The sequence below is a fragment of the Choloepus didactylus genome, chromosome X, assembly GCF_015220235.1.
Source record: "Choloepus didactylus isolate mChoDid1 chromosome X, mChoDid1.pri, whole genome shotgun sequence".
In the NCBI taxonomy this organism is placed as follows: domain Eukaryota; kingdom Metazoa; phylum Chordata; class Mammalia; order Pilosa; family Megalonychidae; genus Choloepus; species Choloepus didactylus.
The window spans coordinates 172262345-172282078 of NC_051334.1; the positions used below are offsets into that span (position 1 = coordinate 172262345).

General features: G+C 37.6%; 1 protein-coding gene across 4 annotated transcripts in view; it reads right to left on the bottom strand.

Moving 5' to 3' along the window:
- Positions 1-594: 594 nt before the first annotated feature.
- The window catches only part of MAP7D3 (MAP7 domain containing 3), a 30973-nt gene continuing 11833 nt past the window's right edge, over positions 595-19734 (bottom strand). Inside the window, exons 6-19 of one of the 4 annotated variants that reach the window (XM_037821834.1) lie at positions 19085-19186; positions 15921-16022; positions 14639-14764; positions 12125-12570; positions 11312-11439; positions 10823-11076; positions 9046-9178; positions 7692-7827; positions 6317-6421; positions 5273-5326; positions 3900-3999; positions 2623-2815; positions 1445-1725; positions 595-870 (exon numbers count right to left, since the gene is read on the bottom strand). In XM_037821834.1, the coding sequence (XP_037677762.1) occupies positions 860-870; positions 1445-1725; positions 2623-2815; positions 3900-3999; positions 5273-5326; positions 6317-6421; positions 7692-7827; positions 9046-9178; positions 10823-11076; positions 11312-11439; positions 12125-12570; positions 14639-14764; positions 15921-16022; positions 19085-19186 (2171 nt within the window). In that variant the 3' untranslated portion in view covers positions 595-859. Of the gene's footprint in view, positions 871-1444; positions 1726-2622; positions 2816-3899; positions 4000-4131; positions 5327-6316; positions 6422-7691; positions 7828-9045; positions 9179-10822; positions 11077-11311; positions 11440-11998; positions 12571-14638; positions 14765-15920; positions 16023-19084; positions 19187-19734 lie in introns of those variants that run through there. The other 3 variants (XM_037821833.1, XM_037821832.1, XR_005214588.1) reach the window with 3 other exon arrangements.

Sequence of the window (19734 nt, forward strand, 5' to 3'; positions counted from 1 at the left end):
GACTGGAGAACCTAAGCATTAACAGATTAGAAACATCTAGAGGAATTAAACACACCCCACGAGACAACAGGCAAATGCTGCTTTATATACACAATAAAAATAAAGATGTTTTTGTAGATAAACCCCAATGTGTACTTCAAAAGGTAACACTGACAAAAGCATGAAAAATGTGAACTGTTCCAAGACTCTGCTTTCCAGGACTCCCAGCATTTGGGGCGTACTAAGTGCCTGAGCACTCGCTAACACAGACTGTGTCAGAGTGAAAAAGAAAAAAATAAAATAAAATGGTAAGACACAATTTCCTGTGTTGTGCAACCTATGGTATTTTTATATTAGAAACCATCTGACAAAGCGAGTTCCCTGCATAACCCATTATGTTCTCTACAAGATCAAATATGAGTTTTTGATTGTTAAATCAATTGTTAAACAGACTAAACATTATTTTAAGATTTAAAATATGTACTGAGAGAAAATTATTCTTTCAATAGGGATTCTTTCGGAATCTTAATATTATCATTATGTAAACATATCCTTGATTTGCACTCACTACGGTTAACACCTTGGTAGGAAAACGCAAGAATGAGAGACAATGGAGATTGTTACAGGAAAGCATAGATGACATTTTACTCAAACGTCAAAACTTTGGCCTCTGATGCAAGAGAACAAGGTGGTATAAACAAAAACAAAAATGTGTTTCTGAGATATGTTGAGGTGACTTTTGATGTTTTCCTTTTTTTCCCCATGGTCCTTTTCTTTACCAGGTTAGATGCACATTATTAAGTAGTTTGGGGGCCGAGACCTGGGAGTTGAGATCCTGAGTGGAAGGTGGATGAATTAACCTCCCAGGCTGTAGGGCTATTCACATTATTTCTGACCAGAGGGAAAAAGAAAAAAAGATTAGTAAAGGAAATGCTGATGGCATAGAAACTTGCCCCTGGCCTCCCTTTGGGGCAGACCCAGGACATTTGGCAGGCCCCCTTGGGGAGTCACTGGTGTTGTTTTAAGTGTCATACACACCCCCATCCCCAAAGGGGCCCAAAAATGCCTCTTCCTTTCACAGAGAATTTCTCAAGGAAAGAAAAACAAAGGCCTTTTGGTTTGGGACACACGGGTTGAAAGCCTAATTCCAGATACCTCACGATTTATGTGCCCTAAATAAATACTGGCATGCTGGTCAGGAGCTCAGAGGAATAAGATACAAAATGAGGGAACAGTCCCTTCAGGGAAAGCAGCCTATCTTTTTTAATATCTAGTGGGAATTGGGGATATAAAAATTACAATCAAGTCATCTACACTCTCAACACTGGCCTAATCGAAAACTCTTCTGCATCATTACTTTTCTCCCTCTGCTCCGAAGCCACACGGTACAAAGATTGCTGTGGAACGGAGGGAAGCAGAGGAGGGTTAAAGGCCGATGGCCTGTGAAGATGGGATGAGACCTTACCTGACTGAACTGAAACGGGGTTTTTTGTCTCATCCTCGAAAGATGTTGAAGGACTCGGGTGAAGTTTCATGGCATCTGGAACATTCTGTTGGTGGTCTTCTGAAGGGGAACCACCAGGGCTTAACAGATGTGGTTCTGCAAAGCCCAAGATATCAATGATTTTGCTGCAGATCCACTCCTGGGGGCTACCATTGAGACTCTCTGAAGGTCCCTGTGAGCCATCAACCACACTCATGTTCATGATGTCAGCATCCCGGTTTACCATATTTGGGGTTGGGGGCCTGGAAAGAAATGCTTCAGTTAGAATTGTTGATTATCCCCAAACCAAAGCTTTGCCCCGAAAGAAGCCCTAGCCTTTTATTAACTTATAAGAAATGCCTCGGAAGTAAATGTACTTTCAGACTCATAGAATGGGAAGGCTGGAAGGGACCCTAGAGATCACAGAACATGATGGTTTTGAAATTGTCTCCTATGAAGTCCTAGGGTTCCATGGAGACATCAAGTAGCAGGACACAGCCAAGCACACAGGGCTCCAGAAATCCTGCTGAACAAGGACACAGCCAGTAAGGTGCAGTCAGAGAATTAATGCAGGTTTTCTAGCTCCAGTGCTCCATCCCTACCATCACTGTGGCTCTTAAATTCTCGTTTCAATGGCCCTTGAAAGTTCATGTCTTTTCCAGCAATCACCTGAGTAGCATTTCTTTCCAAGAACCTATTCCCACTCTCCCTATTTATGAACTGGGTGATTTAAGGTAATTGAGATAACCTCAGCTCTTTAGTTTCCCTATAAGTAAAATGAGGATATTAATAGCCAGCTCACAGAATTACAATAATTAAAATAGGCAATGTAAGATGCCTGGCACACAGCAGTCACTTGATAAATGCTGTCATCTTCTCCCCTTGTTTCATAAGAGCAAAAGCACAGCTTTGGAGTTAGATGCATCTGGGTTTGAATTCAGGCTCTGCCCTTTAATAGTGGGATGTCAGGCAAATAAGGCCCTTAGCCTCTCTGCTCCTCAGTTTCTTGATCTGTAAAAATGGAGATGATCCTTGCCTAGCAAAGTTGTTGTGAGGACTGTCTTTAAGTCAAGTGCTTGACATAGTATTTGGTACAAACTAAGAGCCAATAAATACTATCTTTTAGTCAATCATAGTCCATGAAGTTTATCATGTCTCACCTGGTACCCTTTGCTTGAGTCAGAGGGTCCCTTGCATTTTTGTTCTTGAAGATTTTTATGCCACCGTTGACAGACGCTTTGGTCTCTTTGTCTGAGGCTGCTTCCAAATAAACCAACTTGGGAGGCGGCTTCTTGGTAGTAGTTTTAGTTAATGTCTTGACTTTCAGAGGCAAGTTGATACCATTTACAGATGCTAGGACAAAAAAAGGGGGGAGGGAATCAAGATTAAAACCAGAGTTTCAATAACCAATACAAGAAAAAGTGCTGGCTGTACTCCGGTGAGTGTGTGTGTGTGTGGGGGGGGGGGGGGGGGGAGGTGGAACGCTGCCTGTTTTTTTGGCCACTGCCCAGCATGGACACTCGTCCTGCCCTCTGCCCAAAGGGACTACCTTTGAAGAACTGGTCCTCTTTCCTTTGCTAGGAAAGAACGATGGCCCAGAATGCAGGACTGTACCCTGCTTCTTACCCCTCCCCTGTGATCATCCACTTTACAAACTCCAACCCTCATTTCAGGCTCACTTCAAATGCTGTCTCCTTACACTCAAGTTTCCTCAACTCACTGAGTCAGACTGATCCAGGTGCTCCCACTGCTATGCCCTTGTTGCATTTTGGCCAGGCTGTTTTTAGTGCAATTATCTAGTGCTAGTGTAACTGCCTGTGTCTAGGTCTGTCTCCTCGCTGGCTAAGGATCCTTGAAGTTGAGGGAACCTGGCAGAGTGCCTGACTTATGTGTTTGATATCTGCTTGCAGGATAACTGGATGGATGGATACCGTTTTCTCAAATGCCAATTCTTGCTACTATAAAGTGGTTTCTGCTCATGAGGCAATCAACAACTTTTAGAGGGCAGTCATAGCAAGATATGACTTTCCTTAATGAGGTGGAAAGTGGAATTCCACTTCCGCTCAATCATGGATACCTTGCTAGGCCCTGAGCTGTGAAATGCTAACAATCCTCACATTCAACTGAGAAAGAGCTGCCATCTACAGTCTATTAGTACAACCTGTAAAATGCTAACAGCAGGCGCTCACATTTATTGAGAGTCTACTATGTGACAGGCACTGTTCTTAGCATTGTACAGATTATCTCACTGAAACCTCATGCCTACCATGTGAGGGGGACATTAGCTTCCCATTTTACAGATGGGAAAACTGAGCACAGAGAGGGTAAGTAACTTGCCTAAAGAAACATGGCTCAGAAGCAGAAAAGCCTAGATATGAACCTAGGCAGGTCTAGCTCCTAATTGGTGACTAACAGAACTCAAAAAAAGCAAGCAAACCTCCTGGTGTCATTTCATCAAAGGATTCGTCAGTCTCCGTCTCACCCTCATCGTCTGCCTCGTCCTCCTCATATGTTTCATTCCCTGTTGTCTCTGGGGTCTATGATTAAAAAAGAAAATCTTGATTAAACCTGAGAGTCAATCATCTTGGCTTAGTTATTTGAGAGCAGATGGGTTTCAAGGCTGGACTGATTGCTAATTTTCTCATTTTAACTAAAAAATAAAACCTAACCTCTTTAACTGGCCCCAAGGATCCACAGGGGACATGGATAGGCAGGTCTAGTTGTATCTTCCAGCTAGAGAAAGAAGCTCAAAAATGGAATATTTTCCTGAGCTGGAGCCAAGGGACAGCTCCCTTGGGTTGGCATTCGTTCTCTGCCCACACGCAATCCTAACTTAGCCAAGGTGGGGTCAATCAGTGAAGAACCAAAAAAATTCTTGATTGCTGCTTGAAATGAAACTCCCCAGGCCAATGAGCGGCTGATCATTTAAGATGGTGACTCCCAGCACTTTTTAGAAATGACATTTCTATTCCAAATTCTCACATTACTTAGTAATAGGAATGATGACAACTGGGCAACTGTAAACAGGCAAAATATCAATTCTGAAGCAGAAAATGTAAAAAAAAAGAAGACAGATTTTGGAGGAAAAAATCCTTGAATGCATGCAATCCATCAAAAGACATGATGTTGGGTAAGCAAATATTTATGAAACAGAACCAAAAAGCACTAACTATAAAAGAAAAATATTGAAAAATTTGAGTTCAATAAGTTTAAGGACTTCATCAAAAGACATTAAGAAAGTATAAGGCAAACTACAATGAGGGGAAAAATACTTGCAAAACCAGAGTAGGTAAAAACCAACAAGAAAAAGGCAGGTGGCCAAAAAGAAAAACAGGCAAAGGACTTGAAAAGGTATGCCACTAAAGTGGGTGTCCAAATGGCCAATAAACATACGAAAAGGTACTCAACTTCATCAGCCATCAGAAAATACTGATAACGTTAAAATTAAAAACTTCTGTTCAGAAGACAACACTGAAAAAAAGAAAAGATGAGCTCTCTTTTGAGAGAAGAGAGCTGCAAGACATCGAACCAACAAAGTAGCAGCATCTAAAGCATTTAAAGAACCACAAGTAAGTAAAAGACAAATCAACCTAAGAAAAATGGGCAAAAGAGCTAAACAAAGATTTCACATAGGAGAATATGTGAAAGCTAACTAAACACGTGAAAACATGTTCCACCTTTTTTATAATCAGGAAAATGCAAATGGGATACTATGTTCATTACCACCAGACTGGCAAAAATGAAAAAGTCAGCAAGAATGTGAAGCCAGAGGAATTCTGATGCACTGCCGGGAGGAGTGAGTAGACTTACTTTGGAAGCATATGTGTTTACCTTTCTCGTCCTCTTCATAATCTCTTCTATTCGCTATTTAAAGGAAAATAAAAATTCAAACATGAAAATGCAGATTAAATACAAGACAGTGGTCCTGAAAAAGGTGACTGTTTCTTTTTTACAAAAGTGGACAACATTAGTGATTGGTCTAAAACCATGAGTGTAACCAACAAAAGACCATCATGCATCAGTTGGTTTCCTTCTTCCAATTCCAGTTTCACAGTAATCTACAGAATGCCTACATGACAACTTTTCACTCCTCCTTTTGCAGATTCAGAGATCCATTACTCAGACCAAGCACATATTATTTATTACAGATCAATTAGAGCTCTGAAAGTAATCTAATATGACAAAACCTGTATTAAATGGAAGCAACACAACCCAACATGGCTGGCTGCCGGAGATTATGCTGTAAGAAATAGAAATCACACAGAGGCAGAGGAGGAATGAGTTCTAGGAAGGGATAAGAATTCCCTCCCCAGTGTGCCCTCTTTCCCTGATGGTGAGAAGAGCTATAGCTCCCTGGCCTCCTCAGGGTGAGAGAAGACGTGCAGCACCTCAGCCAGGTGGAGGGCCTTCCTTGCTCCCAGATGAACCACATGAGGAGTGAGGCCCAACCGACAAACAGACGACTGCACCTTGGCCTGGCAGAGAGGCCTGCATCTACTGCTTCTTCCCACTCAGTCCTGCCATCTCCAGCCCAGCATAGCAGAAACTCTAACTTCCACCATCCACCTCCACGACTCGAGGAGTTACGTTCAAAGGAGTCTGCTCCCAGAAGTTTGACACACCGAGGCATTGCTGTAATGGCCACCAATGGTCCATGAGGGAGAGGCATGGTCAATTAAAGAAGAGATCCATCTGTTTAGGGAAGGTCAGATCTTTGAACGAGGGAGAGAATTTAGTAGGAGAACCATCAGGGATGAGCATGAGACTTATGATTTCCAAAAGCATGTTTTGATAGCATGTGCCCAACGGTGTTTTGAACAAAGAATCAAACCCCAACAACAGAGAGGGGGGTACCTTTTTCCGTTCCAAACGTTCCTGCAAATTTTTCAACATGATTCTCTCATGTTCCTTCCTCCGTCTGTCAGCTTCCTCCTGAGCTTTAATTTTGGCAGCTGCTTTCTAGGAAATTTGTATAAAAAATATCATTAACCTCTGTATCTCTGAGTGACATTGGAGGGAACTAGTGTAAAAAGTTAAACAGTAAACTATAATACAGCATAACAAAAGAATGAAAACTTGTGAGTTCCTACATGAGAGTTCCTACATACATGACATTCATGCATGATCGGTTTTCAAATCAGCTTTAGAATACAAAAAATGAGGCTACTAAATATTATGTGGAGGATTTAAAAGGCATGTAAGTCTTCTCCAGGACTGCAGGGTTATCATTATGAATATCAGACCACTATATTCGAAAAGTGTTCAAGGAGCTTCATGTGTACACCCTACTCTCAAATGCTTAGAAAATAGATAGAACAGATAGACAGACAGATCGATGGATAGCTAGCTAGATAAAATTCAAGGCAAATGTGGCAAAATGTTAAAAGATGGTGAATCTGGGTATCTGTGTGGGGGGTATGGTAGAGATCTCCATATGGGTTTAGAATTATTTTTGCAACTGTCCTGTAAATTTGAAATCACATCAAAATAAAAAGTGTATTTAAAAAGTGTATGTGATTGTGTAGCTATCCATTAACATATCAACAGAAGCCAAAATTCTTACATTTACCGAAAGCACTCAGAGGAATCTTAAAGGTACTATCTCATGGAATGCATAGGTATACAATCATTCATGCAAGATGTAGCCAATTTTGATGAATGATTCACTAAAACCAGGAATATACATTGGGCTATGTGAGTTCAAACCGAGTATAGTCCTCAGTTTGGGGATTTATTTCCCCAGTGATTTGAATCTAGATGGGTGAGGCATTCTTATCGGCGAATTTGATTAAACTTTTAGAGGTATTCATGTTATTTTATCTTCTTCTCTGTTGGGAAAGGAGCATGAGGTGCAGTTGCATTGTGTGTGCCACTACAGAATGCAAAACTGGGAAAACTGGCATGGGATATGCAATCCGTGCCAGCAATCTGGATTACCTGAAACCAGACTGCATTGTTGTTTATGCAGACAAGCTAAAGGACTTCTAATCTATAATTTGCTGCTTTCTGCTTCTGTTTTACTTGAATAACATTCTAAGATTTTGCCAAGGGTAGTGGAGAATTATTTGGCAGTGGCATTGGATAATAGCTAGGGTATAATGTAAAAAAATGTAGTCAGAGATGTTGCATCTGCTCATCTTCTTTCTTGGAGAAATATATTTTTGCTTTGGGTTTCAACTGAACTTCATAATCATATTCTTATCCCCAATTAAGTGTAGAGCCAGCAAACCTGTAGTAGTAGTCCCTGTTCTTCTTCGTCCTGACCCCCTTTCTTTTTAATTTCCTTTTGTTGTTGCTCATCTTCGAATCTTGAGAATTCTTCTTCTTGCCCTTCATCTGCTTTCTTTACCATATCTTTCACTCTCCTAATGGAGAATATTTAAATAACTTTCAGAATTTACTTTTGACTTTGGTTAGTAGTATGTGCATTTTTTTTTTATAGTTAAACTCCTTATGTATAACTATACAATTCACATTTTATACCAGATGCACTACATTTTCTGGGTTGTTACTACACAGAACTTGGGTAATTTCTTCATTTTCAAATGGGGAAAACTAGCCCTTACTTATAGAAAAAGACATCTATTAAGTAGTAAACTACTTTGCATCTTAAACACACACACGATGGGTATAGTCACTCCTTCCTAATCGTTTTAGAGACATGGGACCCTCCAAAAGGCCTTATTTATATGCGCTCATGCCCAAGCTCACATGGGAGTGGGAGGGATAATTTAGAGAAGGGTCTGGCTGTACCTAGATGAGGAAAGCCCAGTCCACAATGACCAGTATTCAGTGCTTTCAAAATGCTAAATGAGCTCTGTTTACATGAAGCAATGAATAATATTCTTCTATTTCTCATTTTTTTGTTTTTGTTTTTTGCTTTTCACAATATCCCCTTCTCCTTTCTCCCAACCCCATATAAAGTGTAAGGAAAGTATTTGATTATATTTTAAAGAACACTTAATACTTAAAAACAAAGTCAGCACTGTAGTTATTCCTCATAGGCAGTGGACAGAGGGCCAAAAATAAAATGGGCCTCAAGGTCAGGGATCAAGAAACCTTTAGACTGAGTTAGAATGCACACAACTGTACATGAGATTTGTGGCCCTCGAGAAATCATTCCAGCAGTGACTCATCTGACTGGTGAGATTCAGGTGTCACAAAGGTCATTCAAAAGCACCCAAAGTAAAACATGAATAAGTGTAATTTCAAGTTTTATAAATTATAAAGTGACAAAAATCTTTTAAAATAAAGAAAAGGGCTAAGACCAGTGAATGCAAATAAACATTCTTGTGTGATTGCTCAGTTGCTACAGCTGAGAGACCAGAACCCGGGCATGAGTTCAGTTCTCTCTTTGCATTTTTATATCACACCTTAATGGCTCCAGTGTCCTCTCTGCTAAGCCATTCACAAGGGCTTGAAATGCTTTCTGTACTTGCTTAGAAGGCAATACATCATTTCTGAGCAACACTGAAAAGTCAATTACTCTTTGAGAATTTCTAATACGTATAACTTAAGAGTAAATTTTTGACTTTCAAAATTTGCCAAAATTTGTAGTATAGAAAGGAGGATTTTGTACTGACCTTAGCTCCATTTCTTTTTTCATTTTTTCTTCTTCTTTTTCTCGTTGCAAACGAGCAAGGCGGCGTTTTTCTGCCAAAATTCTCGTTGCCTCCTCAGCATTCATTGTTCCTGGCATGGCTTTATTACTGGGTTCTAGTTTAAATAAACGTGGAACAATTAGTTTAGGGAACTTATTGCCTCTCAGTTCAATAAAGAAGTGCAAGGCAACCATAAGCATTAAAAAACAAAAAAAAATGTGCATAGCCTAAAATTCATAATAATAAATGTGGTGGTTTGAAAATGTACCACAGAAAATCATGTTCTTAAAGCTAATCCATTCCTGTGGGTGTAAACCTATTGTAAGTAGGGCCTTCTAATGAGATTACTTCAGTTAAGGCTTGGCCCAGGGTGGGTTTTAATAACTCTTACTGGAGGTCCTTTATAAATGGGATGAATACAGAGAGGAAAAGGACACAAGAAGCTGAAAGCAAGAGAAGGGAGAGACCAGCAGACACTGCCATGTGCCTTGCCATGTGGCAGAGGAGTCCAGGATCACTGGCAGCTGGTCTCCAGGAAGAAAGCATCATCTTGATAATGCCTTGATTTGGACATTTTCATAGCTTCAAAACTGTAAGCTTGTAAGCTAATAAATTCCCACTGTTAAAAGCCAACCCATTTTATGGTACCTGCTTTTGGCAGCAAAGCAAACTAAAACAGTAGGTAACTTATAGGTGGATCCTGTAACAGATTTTTTTCAAAACCCTTCCTCCCAAAGATAGCAGTAGCATTTTGTTTCTTTTTAGTAACTACTTGTTCCAAAATGAAATAATGTACATCTACTTTGGGTTTAGCTCATCTAAGTGAATAAATTGCCCTAGGGGAAAAGATTAAGATATAATGAATACAGACGAAGATCTTAAATGCTTGACTAAACAAAAACATCCTGTACATACAAACTGAGATTTGTGCATCATTTTTACTAGGTAATTACTGTTTAAGTAAACTTTGATAATAGTAAATTACTATAATTTGGTTGATCATAAAGTGACTAACTGCAGATAATCAAAGAATCCAAGACTGTCAGTAAAATAAAATGACCACATGGAATTTTATTAGCAAAGTAATATAGTCTATGTGACTAACTTCTTCATTTTAAACAAACCACATATGGAAATGAGAATTTTCAGATGTATCAGGAATGAACAGTTATTAATACAAAAAGCTTGTTTCTATTACTAAAGGGTTCAGTGTAGAATTCCTTCAAAAAGCAAAATTCCTTAGTGTATTTGAAATCAAGTAATGTCAATGGGTATTAAGAATGCAAGTGACAGGCAAAATACTAATAGAGCACTTTCAGGAACCCACATACTGCACAAACCAGTGTACACCACATTTTAGAGTCTATACGTGGACCCTTACCTCTATCTCCAAGGATGGAAAATAGGTTAGGCCCATTCATAGAACCATCCAACATCAGAGCTGGAAGGGACTGTAGAGATCACCTAGTCCAACCCGCTCATCCAACTGGTGTTTTTAACAATGATTCTAAAAATGGATTTTCCAAAACAAGGGGGTAGGGGTGGGGATGAGTAAGAAAGAAGCTCTGTTGGGACAAGTAGGCAGGAGATACATTCCATTATACCACTAATTTACTGAATTCTCTTTATCAAAAAGAAAGATCACTCCTTAAATTTCTTTGAATTGGGGAATAAAATGAAGGTGACTGTTCCCAAACCATACTGGCTACCTTAAGATTTCCCATGTTGTTAAACTAAACTTCATCGTTAAAGAGCTTACCTTCAGAGATCTTAGGACCGAGAGTCGTAGTTTCCTTCTCCAGGTTAGGTGATGGCATATTGATTTGGCTCACAGTCTCACATTTGTAAGGAGCTTTAGAAATTGCCTCCCTTCTCTTTTTGAGAGTATTTAACGCACTTGGTGCAAACAGAGTACGCTGCACAGGTATTATTTTATAGGACAGAGAAGACGTTGCTGCTGAGTGTTTTGATGTAACAGGTGAAGGTGACGGGGGGCAGTTCTTTGGGATTTGCCTGCTGGGAAAAATTAATAGTTAATGGAGAAAGTCTGATATTGTTTTGTGATAAATGTGGGCTAATTGCTCTATAGTATGGGTTACTGTTATCATAATGTGGAAATTTTTCTAAGAGAAGAAAAAACCTCCATTTTTAATACTTTTCTCTTTACATTCTTGTTATCACACACACTACACAATCTCATTTAGGAAATACTAACATGAAACTAGTCCTGGTAAAACCAGCTACTTACGTAACACTAACGGGAGAGGGTGGACGCCACCCACGTGCAGGAGACAATGACCGTCTATAACACGGTATGCACGATGACAGGCGCTTCTTGGTAACAGGGTTTGAAGGCTGTTTGTCCATTTCTGATTTCTGAAAAGATCAAAACAATAAGATAAGGAATGACTAACATTGATTTCACAGAGGCTGCTTTTTCTTTTTAAGAGAAAAACATTCTGAATAAAAATATGAGTTCCTTTAAACCCCCAATTGTCCTTTCTTGCATGAGAATTTCCTTTGATGTATGTTCAAATTAGAGATATTTTTTCCAGAGTAATAATTAATAATACACAATGCAAGCAGGTAAAAGCAGTGCCTTATTTTGAAGAAATCTACTTCAAAACCTAATTTCATTGGATTTGGAACAGTTTTTAAAAATTTCTTCTTCAGAGTTCAGAAGCATAGTTCATATAAACTGTTAAATTTTCTCCCATCTACTAAAAATTGCCTAAGATTCCAGCTTTGGGGATTTTACAGAATTCTAAATTAGTTTAAATGAAACATCCTATTTTCTTAATTTTATGGAGAATACTATAAATAATAAGTTGGTTACACTGGGAAATCTGATCATGACCTATACTACTAAATATACATATTTTAATAGACAATTTGGCAAAGAAGGCACTTAATAAACCTATGGAGAGTCTCTTACTTTTGCCTCAGGGGAAGCTTCCATGCTCGCCTCGGGAAACACCTCCACGCTCACCTCAGGGGGCGCCTCTGCATTCTCCTCAGGGGCCATTTCCACGCTAGTCTCAGGGAACACTTCCATGCTCACCTCGGGGGAGGTTTCCACGCTCCCCTCGGGGAACGTTTCCATGCTCCCCTCCGGGGATGTTTCTATGCTCATGTCAGTGAATGTTTCCACACTCGCGTCAGGGAATGTTTCCGCACTCGTCTCAGGAGATGTTTCCAAGCTTGCTGCAGGGAATGTTTCCACGCTGGCCGCAGGGGATGTTTCCACACTTGCCTTGGGGTTCATTTCTGCGCTCTCCTCAGGGAATGTTTCTGTGCTCTCCTCGGGGGAAGTTTCCATGCTCACCTCCGGGGATGTGTCCATGCTCACCTCGGGAAGCATGTCTACTTGCTCCTGGGGAGGTACTTCTGGTTGTTCCTGAGGAGGTGTTTTCACTGTTGATTGTGGAGGCACGACAGTAGTCTTCAATTCATCACTACTATGGCTACGCAAGGGTATCCTTAGAGGCTGGAGCAAATTATTGATACCTGTAGATGGATGAGGACAGAGGGTGAGATTCCGTAAAATGGGAAATCTGACAAGAGAAAATGCACCAGGTACCCGGTAAACTAATGAGAACAGAGGAAAGAGAGAAACCACATATATTAGGAAACCACAGAGATTACACACAACACAGGAGGTGTTTAGGGAAACCGACACAGAGCAGAACCAGCACAAAGTTTACACTTCGGAAGCGACATCTACAACAGCAGTCACTGCGAAAGCAATAGTCTATTCCAGATGAAAAGACGATGCTTCTCCAAAGTAGGTATTTGCAAAAAGCCATTTCTATTTGAATCAAACCGTATTTCAGAATAATTTTCAGAGAAAATCATAAGCTCTTGATCACTTTCTAAAACTAATGTAAACATCTTTGCCAGGCTCAGAGATCATACCATTACAGATGATAAATTATGTAAAACACTCCATATCTGATAGTTTTAGAATGTAATGTAAGGAAGAGCATTTTCTCACCAATTCTAAAAAACGTAATTAGATACTCGTCAGAGTGGGTTGGATCTCCAAGATCCCTTCCAGCTTTAACAATCTAAATAGTTTTTGCCTACAAAATGGACAAAGACAGGAAAAAATGGTAACGTTCGGTGTCAGCTAAGAGGGAGGAAAACGATAATGCCAATGTTGGGAACCAGACAACCCCATAAAGTACTGGTCAGACAGTATACCTGCATATTCTTCCTGGGAGACATTTTGACAATATGTATCAAAAGCCATTTAAAAAGTACACACCCTCTGTCCTAGCAATTCCACTTCTACGTATTTATCCTTACAGAAACCATCAGGTAAATACATAAAAATGTATTACAAGTCTGCTTATTATAGCATCATGTATAAAATTGAAGCAATGAAAAATATAATTCAAATATTCAAGAGGGCCATTGAAAATATAATTCAAATATTCAAAAGGAAATTGGTATTATACTAAGGCAGTCATTAAGAGAAATAATATGCACTCTTTAGACATGGAAAATGGCATATATCGAGTTTAAATAAAGTAAGCTATGATCCAATTTTGGGAAAATATGTATAAATGCAAAGAAAAATATTGTTATTATTGGTTGTTGGGATAATACTGATGACATTTAAAAATTAAACCATCATATTATTTAACACCAACAGTTTGTGCTATAGAAAAGCCAACAGAACCCTAAGTTTAATAACTAGATTTCTATTAGCTATAGGTATTTTAAGGCAAAATATTGAATTTTTTGAAGGGGATAATAAATTAAAATGAAAGTAATTAGAACTATCTTACCTTAGATTGTGGGGGAGACTGACAGATAATCTGACATACAAATAACTGAGCATAAACAAAATTAGGAATCAGAACCAAAAGAAGGAAGGCTGCTCTATGAGGAAAGTCTGTGATGGCATTTTGATTCATTTTACTAATCATAATGAATAATGACCGAAAAATTTTTGCCAAAAGCAAAGGGGATAGGGTATGGTGGAATGGATAATAAACAGCAAAAAATGATGGGAGCAATACATTAGAGCTTTCCATTATCAGTGACTTCTTATTACCCACAGACACATTACCACTGTGTGTAACCTGTAAATGAGAAAGCCCATACAATCCTGAAGATTGGTTTTATTTTACTAAAAATCTTTATTTCCCTAATTAGAAGCTAAAGAGCAGTTCACTGTTATTCTTCCATATTGTAGGAAAGAGGAGTATGGAGTAGGAGACTTTCTCCTTTGATATTATTTAAGGATTTCTATACTTTTAAAACCCAGGTCTTTTTACATTTCTGGGAAACATTTAAGTTCAGGTCAAAAAACCCATAGAGCTTCAAAATCTAGCAACTACCAGAGTTAGCTATTGCATCCTATCAACTACCTATTATGCAGATAACTACTCTATCATGCGGGAAGTCATAAAATAAATACACAACATTAAAGGCTTGGGAAAATCACTAATTTGTAACTATTGATTCAAATTATTTTTTATGCCTAAATGCAATAAGTTAAATGATATGGCCTACTTTTTGAGTGTAAATAATAACACATCCAGGCTTTTTACCAAATGCCTCTTACCTGGAAAATCTTTTCCAGGGCTGGACAGGGAAGCAGCACTCTTGCTTCTGGCCAGTGATGCTTTCGTTGGGACGAGTAGACGACTGATTAAATTGGTCTCCTGAGGACTCAGGTATGAGCGACGGGCTAAACGATGAGAACAAATCAAAAACAGTCTCACAGATAAATGAAAAGCAAGAAAGAGCAATGTGAACTGCTGCAAATGATAGTTTTCCCAGCCTCTAAGTAGAGACAATGAGAGTACCACATAACATGATAAGACTGAACACTGCCATGTGACCGGATGGCATCTGTCCTTTACTTAACAGGTTTCTACCTGCAAGGTTAGGGAAGAGATTGCCTGAATAAAGGGGACAAGGCCACAGCATACTGCAATAATCCCAATGAAGCAATCTAGGTAATATAGTTAACAGACCCACATCCCACTGTATGGAGTCTCTATGGAGGAACTCACATATAGAGAAAACTCTGTACAAGTCTAAAAATGATTTTGAATTTCTGCAATTCAGTATTATTTTACACAAATTTCTACAGATACATGCCACAGATACATGATGATTATATAGGTCAAATCCACTGCCAAAAATTCCAAGGGATTGACCAAATTCATTTGTTGAAAGTGAATTTTGTCTTAAAAATCTGGCTCCAATAAACCTTTATGTTCATAAAGATTCCTGTGACAATGGTATTTGTTATAATAGGATTTGACCTTAATCAAGTAAGTTGAGTCTTCTGTAAGTGAAAATGGTTTGGTTAAAAAAAAAAAAAAAGGAAGAAGCAGCAACAAACCTATTCAAAAGGGCAATATTGGAATGGGGGCAGAGGTGTTCAAAAGAAACTACTTTAAATAAAGAAGCATTTTAGTAATAACTGTGTGTGTGTGTTATAATCAGCAGTGGAAAGATGCCCAAATAGCAAAGCTTTGAAGTTCAAAATGTGGCCAGTAATTTAGAACTTCTAAATGCATATTGATGAACAGTAAAACAAGAAATGCTTAAGTGAATCAACTCTTCCAGTACAAATCTATCTATATTAACATTATGTGATTTATTTCCTCAGCTTCATTATAGACCCCTTGCTCAGATGATGTCACGATTTAAATACTTCATTTAAAGACAGATTTTTCTGGCCTCAGCTACACGAGCATGATACTGAAGTCCATTTTTTTAGTTAAAGGGATATTTTCGCTTCCAGTATTAGGAATGACTTACAAGCAACTCAATCTTGCCAGACATACGTCTTTTAAATCAGTATTTAAGATTTGTACTTAGAAATGACTAACCCGGTGGCCTTTCTTCCTTTTCCATTTGTTCCAGCTCAATACTTGAATGCAGCTTACTATCTCTTCTATTCAGAGATGAACTTCTTTTCTTTTCTGTTTTTCCTAAAGACCAAGTGCAAAGGAACATTATTTTTCACAAACTAAATATGTTAGAGTTCAGGAGTGAACCAGTCTTTTCTCATTTTTTATCTTCACTACCCTTGCTTGTAAGAATTTGTTTAATCTCAGATATTATGCAGAGAGTCTCCATACCCAATAATGTAATCATTGCCTTATTTTAGTGTGCAACATTACTGTACCTTTAAGCAAGTTATTTCACAAAATATTTCCCACACCTACCTTCTTGTATTAAAAACTAGTGAAGAGATCATTTAAAATGTTACTCGGGATTGCTCCTTTAGTGCAATTTAATTATTACCTTGAAAGCCATCTCCTGTCCCTTCTCTTAATACGTTTCATTAACATGACAAGTAGACATATTAATGAAAGCATACTAGTGTTTACTCGTTACTCTTTAAGTTATCTGAAATGAAATTTAGAAAACATTAAAAATTAAGAGGGAAAATATGAGATACTATCCAAAAACATCAAAGTTCCCAAATTAGGAATATACAAACCTTTAGTTTTAGACACCATCTGTGATGCCTATTACTAAAGTAATTTATATGTTAGGTATAACCAGTATTTAATAAAAACAAAAGTGAGATTAACATTTGGTACAGACATCAAAATTTAAGCTGTTTTGTGTTCACCTGAAATATGTTGGCTCAGAATACTGAGGAGTGTCTGTTTAAAGAATAGTTTCTCTTCTGGGGATGCAAATTAAATTATATATTGTCAATATAGTGTCATTTGAAAATTCCTTGAATTAATAATATGATTGAGCAGCCTGAACCATAGCAGTGTAATAAATCATGATTAAATCGCATATCCTTCATTAATACACTGAAAGAAATGACAACACAGTGTGAACCGTTATTATGAGTCATCTGTGAGTAGAAGAGAAATAGACTATTTGAATCAATCAAGATGTAAAACAAGGTCATTTAAAATCTTACAGGTTAGATGATGTTCTTTGTTTGAGTTTGAAATGTCGATATTTCTGGATTAAAGAGGCTTCAAATTGAAAGGGATTTTACAAAGATACACATGTTGGCAATCTATTTTATTGTCCACAGACTCATTATGTACAGAAGAGTGTGCAACATACTGTACCTTTAAGCAAGTTACTTCCAGGTATCTTCCACACCTACCTTCTTATATTAAAAACTAGTAAAGAAATCATTTAAAAAGTTACTTGGAATTGCTCCATTAGTGCAATTTAACTATTACCTTGAATGTCATCTCCTGTCCCCCTTCTCTACATGTCTCATTAATATGAAAAGTAGACATATTAATGAACGCATATTAGTATTTGCTCATTATTATTACTAAAAATGTAATAAATGTCTGTGGAATAAATCTTTGTTAATCCCTCAAAGCAATTAGATGGTAAAACAAGTTCAATGCTTGTGAAGCAATTAAAATATACTGAAATGAAAGTACATAAACATGACATTGCAATTAATGTATCTAATTTTTCTAGAGGATTTAGCTATGAAAAATAAATTAATTTTATCATATGACAAGCAAGGTGCTAGAGAAAATCTTCCTACATTAATTTAGGAATCTAGGCTATACATAAAAATGCTTTGGGGAAGCATATTGAGAGCGGGGATGCTAAGGATGCTAAGTGGATCAACTTTTCTTAGGCCACTACTAGAGAAAATAGGATATGCCCAGGCTGACAAACAGCAAAATAAAAGACCGCTCAGGCTCATCGATGGAAACTGTAAAATTCCTAAAAGTATAAATAAAGTATGAACTTAACAAAAATCGCTTTTGTCCCACATGCTTTTTAACATATTAAAACTATAATATTATGGGACAAAAATGAAAATCTTTTCCAAGCCAAACACTGCTGCAATTAATTATACTTTAAATGATATCCAAAACGGTTTGCTGTACTGGAATTTTATAGTAATCAGCACTGCTCAAAAAAAATGTCAAGATACCTAATAATGCAAAAGAAACTTTCTTTTATTCAAACTATAATTATGCCTTTTTCAATTCGGAAGGCACGAAAGCGGCATTTCTTCTTTTCTAATGGCTAAGTTTGAGGGAATGGTGTGGAATTGCTTGCCATGTCTTTTTCCTGTCAAGACCACTTCTATTTTTCCTCTGGAAAGAAAAAGGAATTTTTTTTGATTGATGGGTATGATTGTCTAATTCATTTCAATTACCGTGAGAATCACCATACACTATAAGCCATAAATAGTCATTTACACACATTCAGGTATAGAGTTTTTGGGTTTTTAAAATAAGGAACATTAATTAAAAGGGCAAAAAAACACCAGGAGCAAAAAGGCATTTGAAGTTTCTGTAGAAGGTAACTTTGTTTTACTCAAAATAACACTGCATTCCTATTACTGAGAGTTGTGCAGTAGTGCTTGGGAATACTGCTATCATTAAAAATTATCATTTTATTTGCTTTAAGGAGAAACATTGTCATATTAGTGAAAGGTACAATTTAAATATCATGATGCACCTATCAAATGACCAAAATATAAACCATCAAAGAACATGGGAGAGTGGAAAACACTGAATTTCTTAGAGTCTTAACTATAAAACAAGGAAGGTAATCGAATTGCCTGTCAATTTCACAAGGTGGCTGAAATAACAAATGTCATATATATAAAGCAGATCAAACCATCAACTGCTATATATATGCTATTATTTTTCTTAAATGAGGTAATAGTCATGATACTTAATGGAAATTGAATGACTAATCTAACCAGTCACTAGAAATAACAATTTTATTCGCAGGTTAGAAAGAACATGAATGAATTTTTTAATAAATTGTTGTGCCAATTAATCATAATGTCTTCTTGCCAAAGTATGTTTCAGTTTGAGCTACAAGAGTCCCACAAACCCACCTGATATGATTAATATAAAAATCACAATACAAAGACTTCTATTGGTGAAAATACAAAATAATAAAGATGACGATCTCTGAAATAATTAGAATGTTCTACCATCTAAAGAATAAACGGTACCATAAAAATACACAAAGAACTGAGCTCATTAGATTGAAATTTAGTAGACTACATGAAATAACTACTTACTCTTAATAGAATTTTGAAGACCTGCAGATGACGTAGACATTTGTTTACTGAAAGCAGAATTCCCTTGTTCAAGTTTTTCAGTAGATACGGAACGTTTATTGGCTGAAAAAAGAGAGCACATTTACTGTAATCATTAAAAAAGAAGAAAGCATCATTAGCTGAAACAAAATGAATTTTCATGATGTAGCTCTATGGAGGATAGACATGCATTAATTAGGTACATAATGTTTACTGTCAGACATTCCTCCCAAACTGCGTACATTTAAATTACTTTTTATGAAGGTGTGTAGAATTATGACCTTATATGGAAATTTTATGATAATTCAATAGTAAACAAGCAGACTTAGTTTATTTTTAAAATACGTATTGGCTAAGCATGTAAACCTTATTAATCACTCATCATTTTTAATAGTTGTGCCGGTTTGAATGTACTATGCCCCCCAGAAAAAGCCACATTCTTTGATGCAATCTTGTGGGGCAGATGTATCAGTGCTAATTAGATTGGAATCCTTTGAGTGTTTCCATGGGGATGTGACCCACCTAACTGTAGGTGATAACTCTGATGAGATAATTTCCATGTAGGCATGGCCCCACCCACTCAATGTGGGCCTTGACTACTGGAGCACTATATAGGCTCAGACAGAAGGAGA